The sequence below is a fragment of the Myxine glutinosa genome, chromosome 2 (assembly GCF_964187855.1).
Source record: "Myxine glutinosa chromosome 2, kmMyxGlut1.1, whole genome shotgun sequence".
In the NCBI taxonomy this organism is placed as follows: domain Eukaryota; kingdom Metazoa; phylum Chordata; class Myxini; order Myxiniformes; family Myxinidae; genus Myxine; species Myxine glutinosa.
Genome location: NC_136262.1, coordinates 49,175,543 through 49,195,059, shown reverse-complemented (window position 1 = coordinate 49,195,059; position 19,517 = coordinate 49,175,543). Strand labels below are relative to the sequence as shown.

At 45.6% G+C, this 19,517-nt stretch overlaps 1 protein-coding gene across 4 annotated transcripts in view; it reads left to right on the top strand.

Annotated features, from left to right (window-relative positions):
* Positions 1 to 19,517, top strand: part of LOC137421807 (uncharacterized) — a 155,600-nt gene that overhangs the window by 59,092 nt on the left and 76,991 nt on the right. For 3 of the 4 annotated variants that reach the window (XM_078773246.1, XM_078773247.1, XM_078773249.1), the window contains 2 exons: positions 4,490 to 4,625; positions 17,229 to 17,336. In XM_078773246.1, the coding sequence (XP_078629372.1) occupies positions 4,490 to 4,625; positions 17,229 to 17,336 (244 nt within the window). The remainder of the gene's footprint in view (positions 1 to 4,489; positions 4,626 to 17,228; positions 17,337 to 19,517) is intronic. The other variant, XM_078773248.1, reaches the window with a different exon arrangement.

Sequence of the window (19,517 nt, the reverse complement as noted above, 5' to 3'; positions counted from 1 at the left end):
ATATACAGAAGAAGAAGGAGAAGAAGAAGACAGCGCAAATCCTTAAAGTCTTACTTATACCCAGGACAATACAGACAGCACAAACTCACGTACACGAATGGGGATTGCAGGCAGGAATGACTGGTAGGATGAGAGGGGCAGACGGTCCACAGGGCGGGCAGGGAGGTCCGGGGATCGCGGCACGACGTCGAGGTCCCGCTTGAACGTCCACGCTCCGGTTCAGTGGCGAGAAAACCCGGCAGGCAGCGCGGTTGGTATCGCTCACGAGCGTGCCGACTCACACGCCGCAGGATGTTTGTGCCAAGAATGAATTTTCGCTCCTCTCGCCCTCCTCTCTCTTACTCCAACTCAACTTCTCGGTTCGTGCTCCCTCCTTCATCTCCGTAAGCAGTCCCTCACTCCTCCTTTTATTGCCCTCCCCGAAATCAAGCCCCGGGCTACGAGGGCACGCCTACCGGTTGGCTCACCTCGGCGCTGGTTGGTTGGTAAGGGCTCTCTGACTCAACCTTTGATGACGAGTTGGTGCCACGCCCGTGATCCGGCGGCTCCTCCCCCCTACTTCTCCGAGATGGAGCACATGGGCAATGGCGTCTGGGGCGAGTGCTGAGGCGACTGCGGCTGGCAGAGGCGCGTACCACAATTGGGAGAGGGCGAGCAAATGGACTGAATGGGGCCTATCTTATTTGATTGATGCAACGTAGAGTCAACTATTGGAAACACAGCCTTACCTGGAACACATAATAACGAAATAACTACGAAGAGGGCCTATGATTCGCTTCGTGTTGCAATGTGGACTAACTAGGGGACGACCTTTGACCTTTACAATGAATGGAGGTATTTACAAAGAGAATGATTTACAAAGGGGTATATTTACAACAATTTACAAAGTACAGGGTTCTCAAAACCCTAACTATATATATATATACACACACACAATCACGTGAAAAAGTAAGTACACCCCATGTAAAGTTGACTCTTTCAACATATTTTAACATACAGCTATTTGATCTTCATTTCAACAATATTGATATATAAAGGTGATATAATATAACAAATATCATGAAACATTTACATTTTGTGTATATATATATATATATATATATATATATATATATATATATATATATATACAGTATATGTATATATATTGTTGCGGATATGGGATTTGGCCTCCATATCCGCTTGTAAATATTCCCCTATTTCCCCAACAATCCCCCATTCCCTAGTCCCATTGTCTGTAAACAACACTCTGTAGAACCGACCTTCCCCTTCTTCCCCCATTAAATGTCGTGCCCAGGTCCACCGCATCTCACGTAGACAACTTTCGGACATCTTGCTAGTTATTCTTAGTCTATGTCAGTTAAGGACTCGTTTCCATTAATTCTGACTCTTCGTTGCACCAGAATGTGATTGTATGGCACCAGTAGTGAGTTTAGGACCTCCCCATACCTCCTCCCATCTTCCTCATGTAACAACAACAACAACTACAACCACAGCGGGGGCGGCGCGGCCGCGGTGCGGGGAGTGTGCGTCCTCACACCGGCTTGGTTAGCCGCCATTGCCATGTGCGCCCACGGGGTTACCACGAAGGGGCTGGCTGTCAGCTCCTCGTCAAGGGCGGAGCCCGGTAACCCCCGCACCCAATAAGAAGCAACGGGCCGATTCCATCTGGGGCGGAGCTAACGAGCCGAGGGCGTGTCACTCCCCGCCGGATATACGCAACCACTTACCGGACGTGACGTCAGATGCGCCCCGAGCTTGAAGAAGAACCAGTCGCGACCTCCGAGCGCTGAGAGACCTCCCTGCATCTTTCGGACCGTGTGGATCCTGTCCCTGAGCCAAGAGTGCACCTTGTGCTGTCCACCGACTACCTGCCCTTCCTTGCCATCAATCCCGGTGTGAGTCAGTCTTGTCCCGTTTATCTGTCGTCTGTCGGGGTTACTATAAGACCGTGATTAAGTGCCTACCTTACTATGCTGTCTCTCTTGTCGTTGTAATCTAACGTTCCGCAATATTATAACCTCCTCCGGAGGTCTTGAGAACTGTACCCCTGGTGTCGTGTCATTTTAACCCAGCCGTTGTGTCCTTTCCTCAATTGATTTAGCGTAGCGCGACTCGGCCAACGTTCGAGTATAATCGGGTAAACTGTGCAGACGCGGTCATACCAAACCGCTCGGTAAACCAACATCCACAACCGCGTCTGTAACAATATATACGTATATGTATGTTTGTATGTATATATATATATATATGTATGTATATATATATATATATATATATATATATATATATATATATATATATATATATATATATATATATATATATATATATATATATATAGATATAGATATATATACATATATATAGATATATATATATATATATATATATATATATATATATATATATATATATATATATATATATATATATATATATATATATATATACAGTGGAACCTTGACTTACGAGTTTAATTCGTTCCGTGACCGAGCTCGTAACTCAAATTGCTCGTTTCTCAAATCAAATTTCCCCATTGAAATGCATTGAAATGCTATTAATCCGTTCCAGCCCGCCAAAAACCACACCAATTTTTTTTTAAATATACAGTATATATAAAAATATCTCGCGCTTTATATTTCACCTGTATGCAGCATACAAGTTGGCAGGATGGCCTGGACTGGAGGTACGCACACTTGACTCTAAAGTCTAAACTGTCCAGCCTGGGTTTGAATCCCGACCCAGCTATAACCTGTCATGGGTGAATCACAGGCAGGGTGATTCATCAATGTGTGTACCGCTAAACTGGGCGCCCCGTTTGCGTCCCATTAGTTGTTGGATGTTAAGGATCTCACCGTGTTTTCCACAAAGAGAAGGCGAGCTATCGCCGGCACTCTGAACAAGTTGTGGCCTGGCATGGCATGAACATGAAAACATGAACATGAACATGAAATGTTCGACATGAACATGAAATTTTCAAAATAACCAAAATGCGAAAACAAAAATGCAGCGCTATACGACAGAGATACTGTACGTGCACGGCAAGATAACCACGTGACCGGAACCCACCTGGCGGCGTAAACTCAAAATAACCAACATGCGAAAACAAAAATGCAGCGCTATACGACAGAGATACTGTACTTGCACGGCAAGATAACCACGTGACCAGAACCCACCTGGTGGCGTAAACTCAAAATAACCAACATGCGAAAACAAAAATGCAGCGCTATACGACAGAGATACTGTACTTGCACGGCAAGATAACCACGTGACCGGGTGGCGAAAGCTCGTAACTCAGATCTCGGCTCGCATCTCAAAGCAATAAACCGCCCGAGCGACGGCTCGTATCTCGAAAAACTCGTAAGTTGGGGCACTCGTAAGTCTAGGTTCCACTGTATATATATATATATATATATATATATATGTTTGTATGTATGTATGTATGTGTGTGTTTGTATGTATATGATAAACAGTAATATTGCCCTGGCCCCCTTGTTCACCAGAACTCACCCCGTGTGATTTCTTCTTGTGGGGTTTTCTTCAGGGCAAGGTTTACGCAATTCAACCAGTGAACATTCAAGGCCTGAAAAAGCTGATTTAAGCAGCTTTTGCATAAATTGTGTTAGAATGCGACAGAAAATGGTCTTGGAGTGTCGCAATGGGATGCACACACTGCTTGAAAATGATGGACATCATGTCAAAATTGATAACTAATTTTGTCCACTTCTGAATTTTTACCACAAAAATTGGAATATATCCTGTAAATATTTTGTTTGACTTTGTCTCTTAGCAACAGAACCGGGAATAGATAAATAGCCCACCCTGTACATAAAAGACTGCTTCAGTGGTGCGAAACTTCCAGATTTTTTTTTTTTTTAACGATCTTTAAAATCATTATTTTATTACAATAGAAGTGTTACACTTAAACACTGCGTGTTCTATGTATTGCATTTGTGGCCATCTGTCTGTCTGTCTGCTGTTTACCACCATCTCAAATCATCCCCAATCCAAAATAATGATATTTTCTTCCCTCATTAACCCAACCCCACCCAAATTCCTCCTAATTTTTTTTTCTTTTGTTTTTTTCCCTTCATCCATGTTTTACATCATTTTTTTTTTCCTGTTGTGTCCTGATCCGTTCCATGTACGAGCTCTTCCATGAGTCTCGACTGTGTTTAAAAATAAAAGTGTAAGAGCAAAAATAAAATCGAAGACCACAATGATAGTGAGCAAGCACTTGAAATGATTGGGAGCACAGGAATGGAAACATCTTGTCTGTCTTGATATGTGCTTGTTGGATGATCGACAGAGCTCAATAGATCTTGCTCAAACCATATTGCCTCAAATAATGGGGAAAGTTATTTGAGGTTATTTGCCACTTTGTGAACTAGACTGGAAAAATGATTTCATTGAAAGGTGTGTGAAAGAGACCCTTTGTGTCTGAAAATATGACAATGTTTGAAGTTTTGCTATATATTTTTTTCAGATGGAAAAAATGAGGCAGCGGGGTATAAAGAATTGTCAGTTTCTTCAACCTTTCATGATGTTACAAATATTCCAAAACAACCTTTGGAGCAGCATCAGACAGGCTCTTTGGCACCCACTGGCAACATCAGGAAAAGGTGAATATTTTGTGTTTGGGGTTGGGGGGGGGAGGGTGGCAGGGAGGAGGGTGGAAATTTGGAGGTATGATGATAATAGGGGGGGGGGGGGGGGGGGTTGGAATGGGCTGGAATGGGCGATGAGTTATTCGGATTGAGGAAGTCCATGAGTTGTGGATGAAATGCCGTTTCAGACCGACTCTGCTCTTTCCTGTTTGTTTTAAATTTGCAGGGGTAGCAGCACTTGGTCCAAATTATTGGTTGGCTGTGTGCTTCCTTTTCTTTAAATAGTGGATGATCCACACTGCCCGAACCTCAAGATAAATATATGCTCGATACAAACATTATTCAATGAATGTTTGGGGTTTGTGGTGTTTTTATGGTTCAAGCGTGGTCATTTTCTGGTTGGAGAGGTCTGACCTGTTGATCTGTCCACTCCATGAACTTTGGATAATGTCTTTGGAAGCCAAAGTTAATTTGTTATTCAAAAACAACATGCTGGATGAAATGAGTCTACAGATGATCACAGACAAGTTTGCATTGGCAGAAATTGGTTAAATGATGCGTGTGACTGCCATTGATGGCAATGCAAGCTTTTACATGTATTGCCATCAACAAAATCAGAGGATCCAGCTCTCAATATGGGATGTTGTACCAGTCGTTTCGACTTTTTTTTTTTTTTTTTTTTTTTTTTTTGTATACAAGATCGAGGCTCGTGAAAGCTAAACATTCATCACACAAAAAGTCAAACCGACACACAAAACACAAAAAAACAAGGGGAGCGGCAGACAAGATGGGGAGAGAGGGGGAAGGACACAAACACAACATTTGAGAGCAGGGACATCGGGAGGACTTGGGGGGAGGTGGGAGAGGTATAAAACATATGAACACTGCAAGGACTCTGGGGTGAATTAGTGGGGGTAGAAAAGATCAAGGTTTTGGATGGGGGAAGATAAGAGATGGTGGTGAACAGCTGTTTTAAAGACCTGGAGGGAGGAGTGGGATTGAAGGCAGTGGGGGAGTTTGTTCCAGAGGTGGGAGAAAAGGGGAATGAAAGAGTGAAGGTGAGCAGAGAGCCTAGATTTTGGTAGTTAAACCTTAAGAGGGTTGCAGGTAGATCTTGTGCGACCTGAAGGAATATTGGGGGGACAGAGCACAGAGAGAGCTGGGGGAGCAAGGCCGGAGAGGAGTTGGTAGAAGACGGAAAGACCACCAAACCTGCCTGCGGTGAGTGAGTGAAAGGCCCTTGGAGTTAACTTCATCGCAGGAGATTCCAATGATTCTGAAAGCTTTGGCCTCAACAGCATGAAGCCGAGCTAGATGTGAGGCAGGAGCACCAGCCCAGAGGGGGGAACAGTATTCCATTGAGCTGCGGATGAAAGCCTTGTATGTGGTGAGCTCAGGTGTGCCAAGGAAGGACTTCGCACGACGGAGGATGCCCAGTCGGCGACTGGCTTTGGAGGCCAGCTTGGAAATGTGGTTTTCCCAAGAAAGATCATGGCAGATAGTGAGACCCAAAAGCTTGAGGGACAGAACGTCTTGGAGAGGATTGTTGAGAAAGTAGATAGGAGGGTTTTCCAGTCGGTCCTTTCGGAGAGACATTGTAAGAGTGTGAGATTTGTCAGGATTGAAAGACATGTTCCACTTGTTTGACCAGTCTGTGATTTTGTCCAGGTCTGCAGAGAGTGAGGAGGCTGCAGACTGCCGATCTGAGGGATGAGGAATGGAGCGGCAGATCGTGGAGTCATCAGCAAAGAGATAGAGAGGATTTTCCAGAGAGTCGGAGAGATCATTGATGAAGACAAGAAATAGCACAGGGCCCAGAACACTAACTTGGGGAACTCCAGCCGGAACAGGAAGGGGAGATGAGAGAAATCCATTCAGGGCCACACGTTGCCTACGACCAGAGAGGAAGTCCGCAAGCCATGAGTGGAGATTTCCATGGATACCATAGGAGGAGAGTTTGGTGAGCAGAGCTGGGTGCCAGACCGTATCGAAGGCATGTGATATGTCAAGTGAGACAGCTCTGATTTCCTGTTTGGCTTTGAGGACCTCCATCCATTGTTGAGACAGCAGAAGCAACATGTCCAGAGTAGAATGACCTGGTCTGAATCCAAATTGATGATCAGAGATCAAGCCATTGGAGAAGAGGAAGGATTTGATATCCGAAGCAATGATGGATTCCATGACTGGAAGCAGGCTGATTGGTCTGTAGTTGCAAGGATCTGTTTTTGCACCTTTTTTGTGTAAAGCGGTAATGTTTGCTGATTTCCAAGATGCTGGCAGATGACCTTGAGCAAAAGAGAGGGTGAAAAGAACAGAGAGGGTAAGATAGAGCGGCAGAGCAGGATTTTCGGACCCGTGGGCTGATGCCGTCTGGTCCGGTTGCAGAATCAGAGTCGAGGTTTGATAAAAACTTCTCCACCTTGTCAGGAGAGAAGGACACAGAGTCCAGGAGCAGTTGGGTTCGACTGGGAAAGGTGGGAACAGAGAGAGATGGGTTTGGGACACAAGATTTTGAGGCAAACACAGAGTTGAGGCATTCGGCTTTGTCACGTGCGGTGTCAACTGTGTAGCCATTTGAGGTAAGGGAGGGGATGGAGGGGGAACAAACACCAGAAACGGATTTGACCAGACGCCACCAGGATTTGGAGGAAGGAGACAGGTTTGAGAGTTCAATCTTGAGTGTGGAGAGATAGTGCTTCCTGGCACTCCTGAAGGTAGACACACGCTTGTTTCGAGCTTGGTGGAAGGAACTGAGATTGCCTTCAGTTGGATTTGCCTTCCAAGAGGCAAAGGCAAGTTGTTTCAGGGCAACTGCCTCACCACAAGATTCAATGTACCATGGACGGGAGGAAGGGTAAGACAACTGAAGACGAGATAGGATAAATCTGTGCATGAGAGAGAGCAGTTTGCTTTGGAAGAATTCCCAGGAAGAATTGATGTCAGAGGCAGTAGAGATGGGAGACCAGTCCAGATGATTGATGGCTGCTTGCAGACCGTGCCAGTCGGCCTGAGTAAAATGCCAGACTCGTCGGCGCTGAGGAGGCTCTCTGAGAATGGCCAGAGAGATGTCCACTTTAACAAGCACATGATCAGAAGAACCGATTGGAGCAGAAGAAGAGCAGCAGACATTTGCAGGGAAGTTAGTCATAACCAAGTCCAGAAGAGAAGATACTCCATTGACTGAGATCCGGGTCGGGAAATTGACAGATTGTGTCAGTTGCAATGAGTCGCAGAAGTCCTTTGCTGAGGTGCTATGGCTGGTAAGAGATGAACCCACACCCGGCCAGCTGGCATGATGACAGTTGAGGTCGCCACATATGAGGAAGAGAGAGTTTGGATGAGTTGATAGAAGTTGGTCCATGTTGTCCGACAGCGAAATGTAAATGTAGTCATCACTGTTTGGAGGACGGTACAGAACACATATGAACAAAAGGTGGGAGCGGAGAGGAAGCCGTAGCCAGAGATACCCCTGGGGGTGGGGTGGAGAGAGGGCAGTGCAGGGAGAGTGAGGAAGAGAGTTTTTGATAAAGATAGCCACCCCACCACCAGGACGAGGCTCAGGTCCGTCGTACCGGAGGAGGGAGTAACCAGGAAGAGATATTAAGGAATCAGGGACATCCTGAAGGAGGGAAGTTTCTGTTAAGCAGATCAAGTCTGGATTGTCAGAAGCAACCTGAATGGAGAGATCAATCAGGTTTGAGCGAAGGCCCCGGTTGTTTGAGGTCCATACCGTTAATGAGGAGAGAGGGGGAGCATCGGGTGCCGGACAGGGGAGGGGTAGGGTCAGATGAAGTGTGAGAGGGGGAGGTAGGAAGAGCAGTTGATAGTGTAGCAGAGATTACAGAAGAGTTACAAGAAAGGGAAGGATGAGGAGGACGAAAGGTTTGATGGTGATGGGATGAGGCACAGTGAGGGGTTGTTTGAGGGTGGGCAGAGGAAAGTAGAAGGTTGGGGGAGGTGGAGGTATGAGATAGAAGGGAGACGAAGTGGGGAGGAGGCAAGTTTGAGAAGGAGGTGGGAGGAGGGAGAATTTGGGGGGGGGAGATTTGAAGGGGTGGGGTTGGGGGAGAGTTTTGAATGGGAGGGGCAAGGAGGGAGTTTAGGAAGGAGGGGCAAGGGGGGAGTTTAGGAGGGGAGGGGCAAGGGGGGAGATTTGGAGGGGAGGGGCAAGGGGGGAGATTTGGAGGGGAGGGGCAAGGGGGGAGTTTAGGAGGGGAGCGGCAAGTGGGGAGATTTGGAGGGGAGGGGCAAGGGGGGAGTTTAGAAAGTGGATGATTCATGAAAGATGAACATTTATAACATGGGTTTGTTGTGATTTTCAAGTTAGCGATCCGTTTAAGAATGATGGAGGAGGGGTGGAATGAATGAGAATTTCGAGCATGGAGTGATTTGGAATCATAAGAGATTGAATATTTTTTTGAAATGGAATGAGTTGAAGAGGAAATTGAAAGGAGCCTTTTAAATAGGAAGAAAAACAGCATGTTGTAAGATACGACTGAATAAAACATTCCAGGGGAAAGTTTAAACATATTTAAACAGAACCATGAAGAACAATCTTATATTCACAAAAATACCAATGGGGAGAGGGAGCCTAGAGGGATGACCACGAGTCGCTTGAACAGGGCAAAAGGTGGAAGGCAAGGGGAAAATGGGGCCGGGGCGAGACAGCGCACGTGGGCAGAGGCAAAAGCACACGGGACAAAAGCACACGAGGAGAAAGGGAAATAGAAGGTTTTTTTTGGGGGGGGGCGGGGGGGTAGGGTGTGGGGGTTACAACGTTAGACAAATAGTAGATGTTCGGTGAAGTTTGGGGGAGAAGGGAAAATCAAAAAACCTAGCTAAACCAGCGAAGGAAGAAACAAACTTCGACGGGGGAAGCCTGAGGCAGCAAGGCCTCACACGGCGCGCGGCAAACAAATGATTAATTTATGAAAGATAAATACCGAGAAACATCCAAGGGAAACACTATAAGTTCACACGCCGAAAGATAAAATACAGTTACGACAAAATACAATTGTGAACAGACTTAACTTTGAAAACGTGGAGACCGTGTGGAGCTTCCAAAATTCGTGACGTCGTCTCGAGATCAACTCAAGATCATTTAAAGACTGTGAGCAGACTTTGTGATTACAAACATCGATTGGATGTTTCGACCATGTTCGATTGTGTTTGTAGGCCATGCAGGCTAGTTTATGCCTTGAGATTGCCCTGAAGTGCAACGTTAACAACATGTGCAGTTGTTCTGCAGATGATCACCCCTAAAGATGAAATTGGGACCTTCATTTTGGCTTGGAGGGATGGCAAGTGATGTAACGATCTCCATTGAATAGTACCCTTTTGAATGCTGACGAGATCAGTTATTCGGCCTATTGAATGTCAACCCATGTCATCAAGCAGCACCAACCAAACCGATCTTGCTACCTGTGATGGATTTCAATCACGAACTCTTCAAAGATTATGAGCTTTATTGAAATAAATCCTCCACATCATCTACAAAAGAATAATAACATATTTAGTATGCGTTCATAGAATCTGCCCTATGTAAAGCAAGCCATATGAAAGATGCCTCATTTTAACTTACCAGCTCAAATTCAGTCACAAGTAGAATGTAATCCCCTCGCTCTCGGGTCAACCCTCTTACAGGCACCTCTTACCGCCAGAGAAGGTACTACAACAACAGATCTTTGCCTTTATTTCATCACACTACCCAATGTCACATTTAGCAAATTGCTCCACACTTCATTTCCAGGCTCTAGTCTAGCATATTAATTGTTGAAGTCGAAACAGAATCTACACTTGTTGGGGGAAAATAACATGCCCACAGTTTACACCTCCATTTCTGTAGATTTTTATTTTTTATTTTTTTTGTATACAAGATTGAGGCTCGTGTAAGAGCTAACATTAATCACAAAAACAAACAAACGGACACATAAAACATATAATAAATGGAGCGGGAGACAAGATGGGGAGAGAGAGAGGGAAGCACACAAGTACAACAGTAGTGAACAGGGACATCGGGAGATCTATGGGAGGGGGTGGGAGAGGTATAAAACACATGGACACTGCAAGGACTTCCAGGAAAGAAGTTGGTATTTCAAAAAATATTTTACGCACAAAAAATTGCGTGCGTTGCTTTCAATGGCGCTGTGTTAGAGCAATGCAGAACAGTGGTCTTCTCTACCTCACACCGCTGGCATGAAGCCATCTGTTTGGGATGAAATTTTAAGGTCCCTTGCTCTTTGCATGTCATTCTGGAGAAAAAGTGCGGTTGTTCCTTTTGGCAAGGGTAACAACATGCATTTTAAGGCCATGTTCCCTGCTAGAGCGGGGGTTAGCCTTGCGGTCCCCATGACAATCTTCTCCATTTTGCCCTATTTTCTGCATCTCTCCTTGTTAACCCGCTTGCCCGCATTTCTTCTTCCACCAACTTTAGCCAAGTCTTTCTCGGTCTTCCCCGTCCTCTACTTCCTTCTACATTAACTTCCATCACTCTTCTCAACCAGTCACTTTCATCCTTCCTCAATACATGACCAAACCATCTCAACCTGTTCCTCTTCACAGCATCAATCACAGGCAATATTCCCATCATCTTTCGCAATTCATCATTTGTCTTCCTCTCTCTCAACGATACTCCGCACATCCATCGAACCATTCGCATTTCCACCCTTTCCAGCCTTCGTTGCTGCTCTATGTTCATTACCCATGTCTCGCTCCCATAAATCATAACACTTCTCACACATGCAGCATACACCTTTCCCTTCAGCTTCAGCGACACTCTCCTCCTCATCAGCACGCCACTCAGTTCCCGAAACTTCTTCCATGCACATCTCACTCGAGCAACCGTTGCCGAGTCTGATCCACCTTCTCCATTCAGCATGTCTCCGAGGTAGCAAAATGTTTTCACACCTTCCAGCTTCACGCCGTCTCCAAGATCCAACTCAACATTTCCTCCATCTGCAGCTCCCTCTGTGCACACCTTACATTTGAATGTAGCTGCCACACTGGTTAATGACCCTCTCAGACCACTACATTTTTGATGAACCCACTCAGCACACATTGTACATTGAATGGAGTTCACTCCGCCACCCTTCCTGCACACAGCACACGGCCACTTCCCAGTTCTTTCCACCTCACCACATGCTTTACCACTTGCCATCACCTTTGTCTTTCCGATATTCACCTTCAGACCTTTTGTCTCCATACATTCCTTCCACTTGTTCATCTTTTCCTTCAGTCCATCCATACTTTCCGCAATCAACACCAGATCATCTGCATACAACAACTCCCACGGTAAACCCTCCTTTACGGTCTGAGCCAGCACCTCCATCACAGCTACAAATAGTAGTGGACCTAGTACTGACCCCTGATGCACTCCCACCTTCACCTCAAACTCACCACTGTTCCCGTCCTTCGTCCTTACAGCTGTGCGTGCTCTTTTGTACATTGCCATCACTACTCTGATCAACCATTCCTCCACTCCTAACTTCCTCAATGCCCATGTCAATACTTTGCGTGGAACCCTATCGAATGCTTTCTCCAGATCAACAAACCCAAAAAACAACTTCTTCCTCTTATCCATGTACTTCTCCTGCAACTGCCTCACAATGAAAAGCGCATCTGTCGTTCCTCTTCCTGGCATAAATCCAAACTGCATTTCGTCGATCTTCACTTTCTTCCTTATCCTCCTCTCCAACACCCTTTCCAATACCTTCATTCCATGCTCCAATAACTTTATCGCTCGGTACGAGCCACACTCCAGAGGGTCACCTTTCCCCTTGTACAGAGGGACGAGGGTACTCAGTTCCCAATCCACTGGAATGCGGCCTTCTTTCACCACCAGATTACAGATCTCTGTCATTCTCTTCACACCCCAACTTCCTGCTGCCTTCAACATATCTCCCACAACTCCCGTCGGCCCTCCCGCTTTTCCACTCTTCATTGCTTTTATCAACTTACCTTACGGCAAAAAGGGTTGGCGTCAGGAAGGGCATCCGGCCGTAAAACATTGCTTCAAAAAGGGGACCAAAAAACAACAACTACCACGGTCCCCGAAAAGGCCATCCCCCGCTTCGCGGGGAAAAATGGCCTCTGAGCGGTGGTTTTTTTTTTTTTTTTTTTTTTTTATTGCTTTTATCGCTTCCTCAACTTCCTTCTCAGTTATCTTCTCTGCCGGTCCTAAAACTGGGTTACTCTCTATGTTGCCATCCCATTCATTCTCTGTATTCAACAGCATTTCCATATATCTTTTCCATCTTCCTTTAATTCCATCTGGGTCGACAACGATTTGTCCCATTTCATCCTTCAAGCAACTCACCCCCATCACATCACACCTCTCTTTCGCTATGTGCTTTGCAATCCTGAATACTGCTTTCTGACCCTCTTCCGAATCCAAGCGTTCTCCGAACATTTTCCTACATGCCTCCTGCGCCTTTGCTACCTCTTTCTTTGCAGCCTTCCTGGCTGCCTTATAACTTTCATGCTCTGCTGTTTCTGCTCCCGTACCCTTCGCCTTCTGCCACTCTTTGAACTTCTTCCTCTTCTCGTCAATCCTCTTTCCAACCTCAACATCCCACCACCATGTTTCCCAGTGCCTCGGTGGTCCTTTTGTCCATCCACATACCTCACCAACGGCTCCCAACAGACTAGCTTTCATTGACATCCAACCACTTTCAAGCTCAACCACATCATCCTCTACCCTACTCAGCCTCTCTTTTAATGCCTCCCTTACTGTCACCTCTTTCAACCTCCACACCTTCATTCTCGGTTGGTACTTCACCCGCCGAGCTCTTCTCGCACCTTTCACCCTTATGTCGCAGACAACCAAGTGGTGCTGTGAAACAGCCTCCTCCCCCGGGATCACCTTTGTGTCTCGGAGGTGCCCCCTATCTCGCCGACGCACCATCAGGTAGTCAACGGTTGTCGTCGACCCACCTGACGTGTATGTAACAAGCTTATTGTCCTCTTTCTGGAACTGAGTATTACAAATCAACAAATCAGCTCCATCAGCAAACTCCAAAATCCTTTCACCTTCTCCATTTCTCACACCATATCTGTAACCCCCATGAACTCCCTCAAAACCATCCATACTCCTTCCCACATGTCCATTCAGGTCTCCTCCCACCAGAACAACTTCCTCATCTTTCACGTTTTCCATCAGCTTCTCTATCGCACACCAGAACTTGTCCTCTTCATCGCTTCGACCAACCTGCGGAGCATATCCCGAGATGACGTTCAACAAGAGCTTTCCAATCATCATTTTCACCATCATCAACCTATCACTCACTCTAGTCACACTCACCACACTGTCTACAAACTCCTCAGAAAACAGGACACCAACACCATTCACGCCCTCCGGGCACCCTTGCCACACAAACTTGTATTTCTGTCCCTGCCTACCCTTCACCATTCTCACACCACTTCCCTTCCATCTCGTCTCTTGCACACAACATATGTCCACTCTTCTTCTGACCAATACTTCCACCACTTCACCTGATCTCCCTGTCATTGTCCCCACATTCCATGTCCCAAACCTCTGAAACCGATCTCCACTTCGGGCTGCACCCTGCCCATATGTACTTGTGATTGTCATGGTTCTCTTTTTGAGGCAATGTTTTTATGGCCGGATGCCCTTCCTGACACCAACCCTCTTAGTCGTCTCTTACGACACGCAGGGATACGGTGTACCTATTCTGACCAGGGTACACACTGGGAAACGTTTAAAACATGTAAATTCTGGGGGGGGGGGGGGGGGGCGTCAGCATCACGGCTGCGGTTTAAACATATTCCAACAATATCCAAACAGAACGATGAAAAAACAATCCGGGAAAAGTCTCCAAGCGAGAACGTGGATTTGAGAAAGAAGGAGCAGAGGCGGAAGAAAACGAGATACAGGGGGCGGGGCACAAGCCGAGACGAGGAGGAGAGCGAACAAGCACGTGTCCGGGAGGAGAGAAAGAATCAATATAGAATTCTTTGTCTCAGGAGGTGAGGTGAGGGGGAGAAAACAAAATAAAAGAAACAGGCAATACAGCGAAGGAAATAACCCAAATCGACAAAACACCGACGGGGGGAGGGAAGCCCCAAGTCACCAGGCCGCGCATGAGGTACGACTCAGAAAACGATTAACTACACACAAGTTTGCACGAACCACAAACCAGCACCAACTAGAAACACACAATAACACGTACACAGCAAAATAACCAGTGGAAATTTGACAAAGACAAGAATGGGAAAACACTCAAACTTCGATGCCGTGGAGAGCTCGAAGCACGCCTCACTCGCCCGAGGACCTTTTGGCAAGGGTAAGAAGATAATATTTCTCACATGGGATATTAACGCTAGGGAAACCTGAATGAGTTCTTTCGAAGAACTGTCTTGTCTAACACTACCTTGTCGGTGCTCTAAAATTGACAATCCAATGAACATTTTTATGGGAAGCAGCGGTTGTTTAAATCATCTCCACTTGAACCATTCTGATGGTACAAGCCAACTCATTTCTAAACTGACTTGGACCACATCAAGAGCCAATTTTTAAGGGCATTAACATGGGTTATGTGCAGACATCTACTGCATGTATCTTTTTGTGGAGATGCAATTTGCTTGTAAATTTCCAGGATCGCTCAATTCAGGTGCTGGTCATTCTAATATTTGCATGTCAAAATTCCTGATTGGGTTTCTTTCTTCAATCACCACGGTTTGCATACACATAACTGTGAGGTGTGTGAACTCTGAATCCATAGTTTAACAACCCTGGCAAAAAAATTGTTGCTGAAACATTCCTGGGGTGAAGACACGTCTGAAAAGGTATTACACATGTCTCGCCATGGAATATAGGAGAGACATGTAATGCTGGTGTGCCATCCCATAGCGAAGAGCAGTACTGTACTCCAAAGGCCTTGTTGCATTTCCCAGGAAAGACTTAGATCGATGAAGGTTGCCCAGTCTGTGGCTAGCTTTGGAGACCAGCTTTATGTGGTTGGTTGAGAAAAGGTCATGGCTAATGAATGGTAAAGCCTAGAGGCAGAAAAGATCGTGGCTAATAGTCCGGCAGCTAAGCTAAATATAGCATAACAATTGTGCATTTTGTGAGGAAAGCACCAAATTTGGCACACTGGTAGACTATCATATTATGAAAAGATCTGGATATTGGGCCATCTCAGATTCAGAGATTTGATTTTTGCAAGATTTGCAGATTTGCAAGCTGAGATTGCAACGCCAGGGACGGCCGACTCCTTCCTGCGAGCTGCCCACATCACCCGCACAAGAAGAGCTCATCAAATCACTGCAGCGGCACTGCACATCCTGCAACACCGTGCGTATGAACGCCACTGTATGACATATGCTGATGATGCAGAAGACCTGCCTGAGTTCGAAGACTGGTGTCACCAGAGAGGAGAAGACATTCCCAACTTTCAGTACTGGGCAACTGTGCTGGAACTAGAGATGTTGGTACTGGTCTACGTGCGTTCTCTGCGGCAGGCTTCATTCACGATGTACCTTGATGCCCTGACGGAACTGGTCCCATGGTTCCATGCCTTAGACCACACACACTATGCCAGGTGGGTCCCTGTTCACCTGAGGGACATGGTTGCACTCCCAATGAAGCACCCAGATGTAGCCAGAGAATTCAGGCCTGGCAACTTCACTGTACAGAAGACGAAGAAGGTGTTCTCTTCGATCCCAATCGAATCGAAATCTTGCAAAAATCAAATCTCTGAATCTGAGAGGGCCCAATATCCAGATCTTTTCATAATATGATCGTCTACTAGTGTGCCAAATTTGGTGCTTTCCTCACAAAATGCACAATTGTTATGCTAAGTTGCCCCACTATAATGGTAAAGTCTTGAAAGAGACTGGTTCTCTTCCTGTGGATGACCAAAGAAAGAAATAGACAGGTGTGTTTTATTTGACGATCCTTCTGGAGCGATTGACGACTGAAATTTACCGGGATTGAAGGACATGTTCCATATAATCAGACGAGTGTCGAATCATTTCCAGAGCAGTAGACAGACGCAGCTGCTTTTTGTCTTGTAGAGGGATGAGGATGTACTGTACACTACAACACAATGTGGAGTCAGCTGCAAAGAGGAAGAGAGGGTTTCCAGAGCATCGTAGGGATCATTTATTTCGATGAGGAACAAGACTGAGCCTAAAACATTGCCTTGGGGAAGGAACACCAATCTCCACTGTGAGGAGAGGGTTCCATTGATGGTAACATGTTGACTCTGAGTGAAGAAAGCCAGAAATCCAGGAATGGAAGTGGTCTTCTGTGCCACAGTCGGATAACTTGGCAAACAAAGCAGGATGCCAGACTGTTGAATGCCCGAGATGTGTCCAGGAAGATGGTCCTAATCTCCCTTTTGAGATTGAGGACTTCCAACCATTGCTGATAGAGGAGCAGAAGCATATCCTGAGTTGTGACTGGGACGGAATCCAATTTGATAGTCAGTGGTTTGACGACAGGAAAGAATTGGCATCAGAAGCAATGATTGATAAAGTAAAAGTTTGCTGAGATTTGTTGGTATTGTTAAAGTTGTTCAATTCGAGTGGTGTGCAATGTTACCTTTAAGGCAGTTTTTGTTTATCATATTCCTGTCTTCATTCTTTGTGAATTTACAGACTGAATTTTGAAGCGAATGCACCGACCACAGAATCCTCTGCCATGACTACCGTATTGGAGACAAATGATTCCTCCACAGCCTTCTCTCAGAAATCCACAAGACAGTTGTAAGAAACATTCCACAAATTATTGGACAACTATCAACTCCCAAGATCTCTTCTGGTCTTTTTTTATTGCCTATTTTCCCAGCGAACTTGTCAGTTCTTAATATTGTATTCCATAGTTGGTCCACATATATAATTTACTAGCTTGGTGAGGCGAGCTGCGCTCGCCTCACCACACGTCGATACTGAGGAACGGGCTTATTTTAGCTGAGTCTAATGACTGTACCTAAGTTGGTGTGTTGCCATGATTTACACCAATCATAATACAAACAATTATTTTGCACAAATTTATTTGTAGTGTTTGTGATATTACATTTTTATAGGCAATTTAGGTTGAAGATTCAGGTTGAAAAAATTAATAAACTTCAAAAAAGAACCCCTCAGCACATACATACGGGAGGGGTAGGTGCAGACTGGAAGTTTGGGACGAGTACACCTCACCACCACGTAATTCAAAACACCACCACAACGTGATTCAAATCCACCACCACGTTATTAAAAACACTTCACAACCACGGAAACAAAAGTTTCAGGGAGTAGTTCAGTGACAACAGACACTGCCCAGATGTCTATATAAACAGACTTGGCATTTAATATGGAATATTATTTTTTTCTTGACTTGGGTTTACTTCTTAACTCAGTATATCAATCTGGTGAGTTTCTTTTACACTTTAGTGATTTATTTGTTAAAAGAACCATGTCACTGATTGTCTGTCGCAACAAGAAGTCAACAACAGGATTATATCACAGGTGGCGTGGCAAAATGTACGGACAGGTGCATTTGACGAATGGCTTCACAGTCGGGTATACAAGGGTTGTTGCGTTCTGTATTGGTGGAAAACAACTGCTGCACGTCTCCAAAAGTTATTGCCGCTTCCTCTGGAGATGGTCCGTCAACTCGACAATGCTGTTTGTCATGGAGTGGTGGCTTTACGAAATTACGGCATGAAAGAGCGTGCTATTGCTCGGCAGTATGGCATCACTCAAGGTCAGGTGTCAAAGATCCTGAAACGAAATGCTCAGAGGGGTGTCCCTACTCCAATACCGAGGCCAGGACGTCCCTGCAGAACCACAAGGAGGGATGATCACCAGCTGCACCGGTTAGTCCGCAATGGCCGTACCAGGTCAGCTAATCGGCTTCGGGCTGAGTGGCAGCAACTGACAAATGTGCCTGTATCCAGAAGGCTAGTCAACCAATGACTGGTTCAAGCAGGCTATTATGCCAGGCATCCCCTGAGAAAGCCACGCCTGACCAGACAACACCGCCAGCGCCGATTGCAGTGGGCCAGAGAGCACCGTCAATGGCAGCCAGGACACTGGAATCACGTGATCTTCAGTGACGAGTCTAGATTTCTGGTCTATCGTCAAGATGGCCGCGTCCGAGTGCGCAGACAAGTGCATGAAGCCCACAACAAAGATTGTATAGTGCCAAGAGTCCAAGCTGGAGGTGGTGGGGTGACCGTTTGGGCTGCTTTTCATGCAGGGGGCAAAACTGACCTGGTTGTTCTGAATGGAAACCTGAACCAGTTCAAGTACAGGGCCATTCTGGAAGAAACATTGCTTCCATTTGCTCGTGCAGCCTTTCGAGGAAACTTTGTCTTCCAAGATGACAATGCACGGCCTCATCGTGCTCGCATGATCCAGCACTTTCTTGCTGACCGTGGTGTAGAGCATATGGAGTGGCCTGCCATGTCCCCGGATATGAATCCGATAGAGAACTTGTGGGCAAAATTAACGCGTCAAATCGACCACTTGGACCAGCAGCCGACCTCTGTGCGTGAATTGCAGCAGGCTATTGTCACTGCATGGCAAGCGATTCCTGTCCAAACCTTGGCAAATCTCGTGAACAGCATGCCTCAACGTGTACGTGCTCTCCTGAATGCTCGTGGGGGTTACACGAAGTACTGAACTGTAATTTTACTGTCCGTAATCCCAGTCGTAATTTAACTTTTGTTTTTGTTAAAAAGATTTTTGGCTAAGTGCAAAATTAAGAGATACTTCTGGAAAACGTACAGAAGTTTAACACAGTACTGTCCATGAATTGAGTTTGATATCAGTTTACATCACTTTCAAGGATCAATTTATTTGTTTCAAAATGTCAAATGTGGTTTTTGTTTCTTTTAAAGGTCACATTAACAAAATCTAGAATAATTTCAACATAATTCCAATGAACTTTTGGTTCGA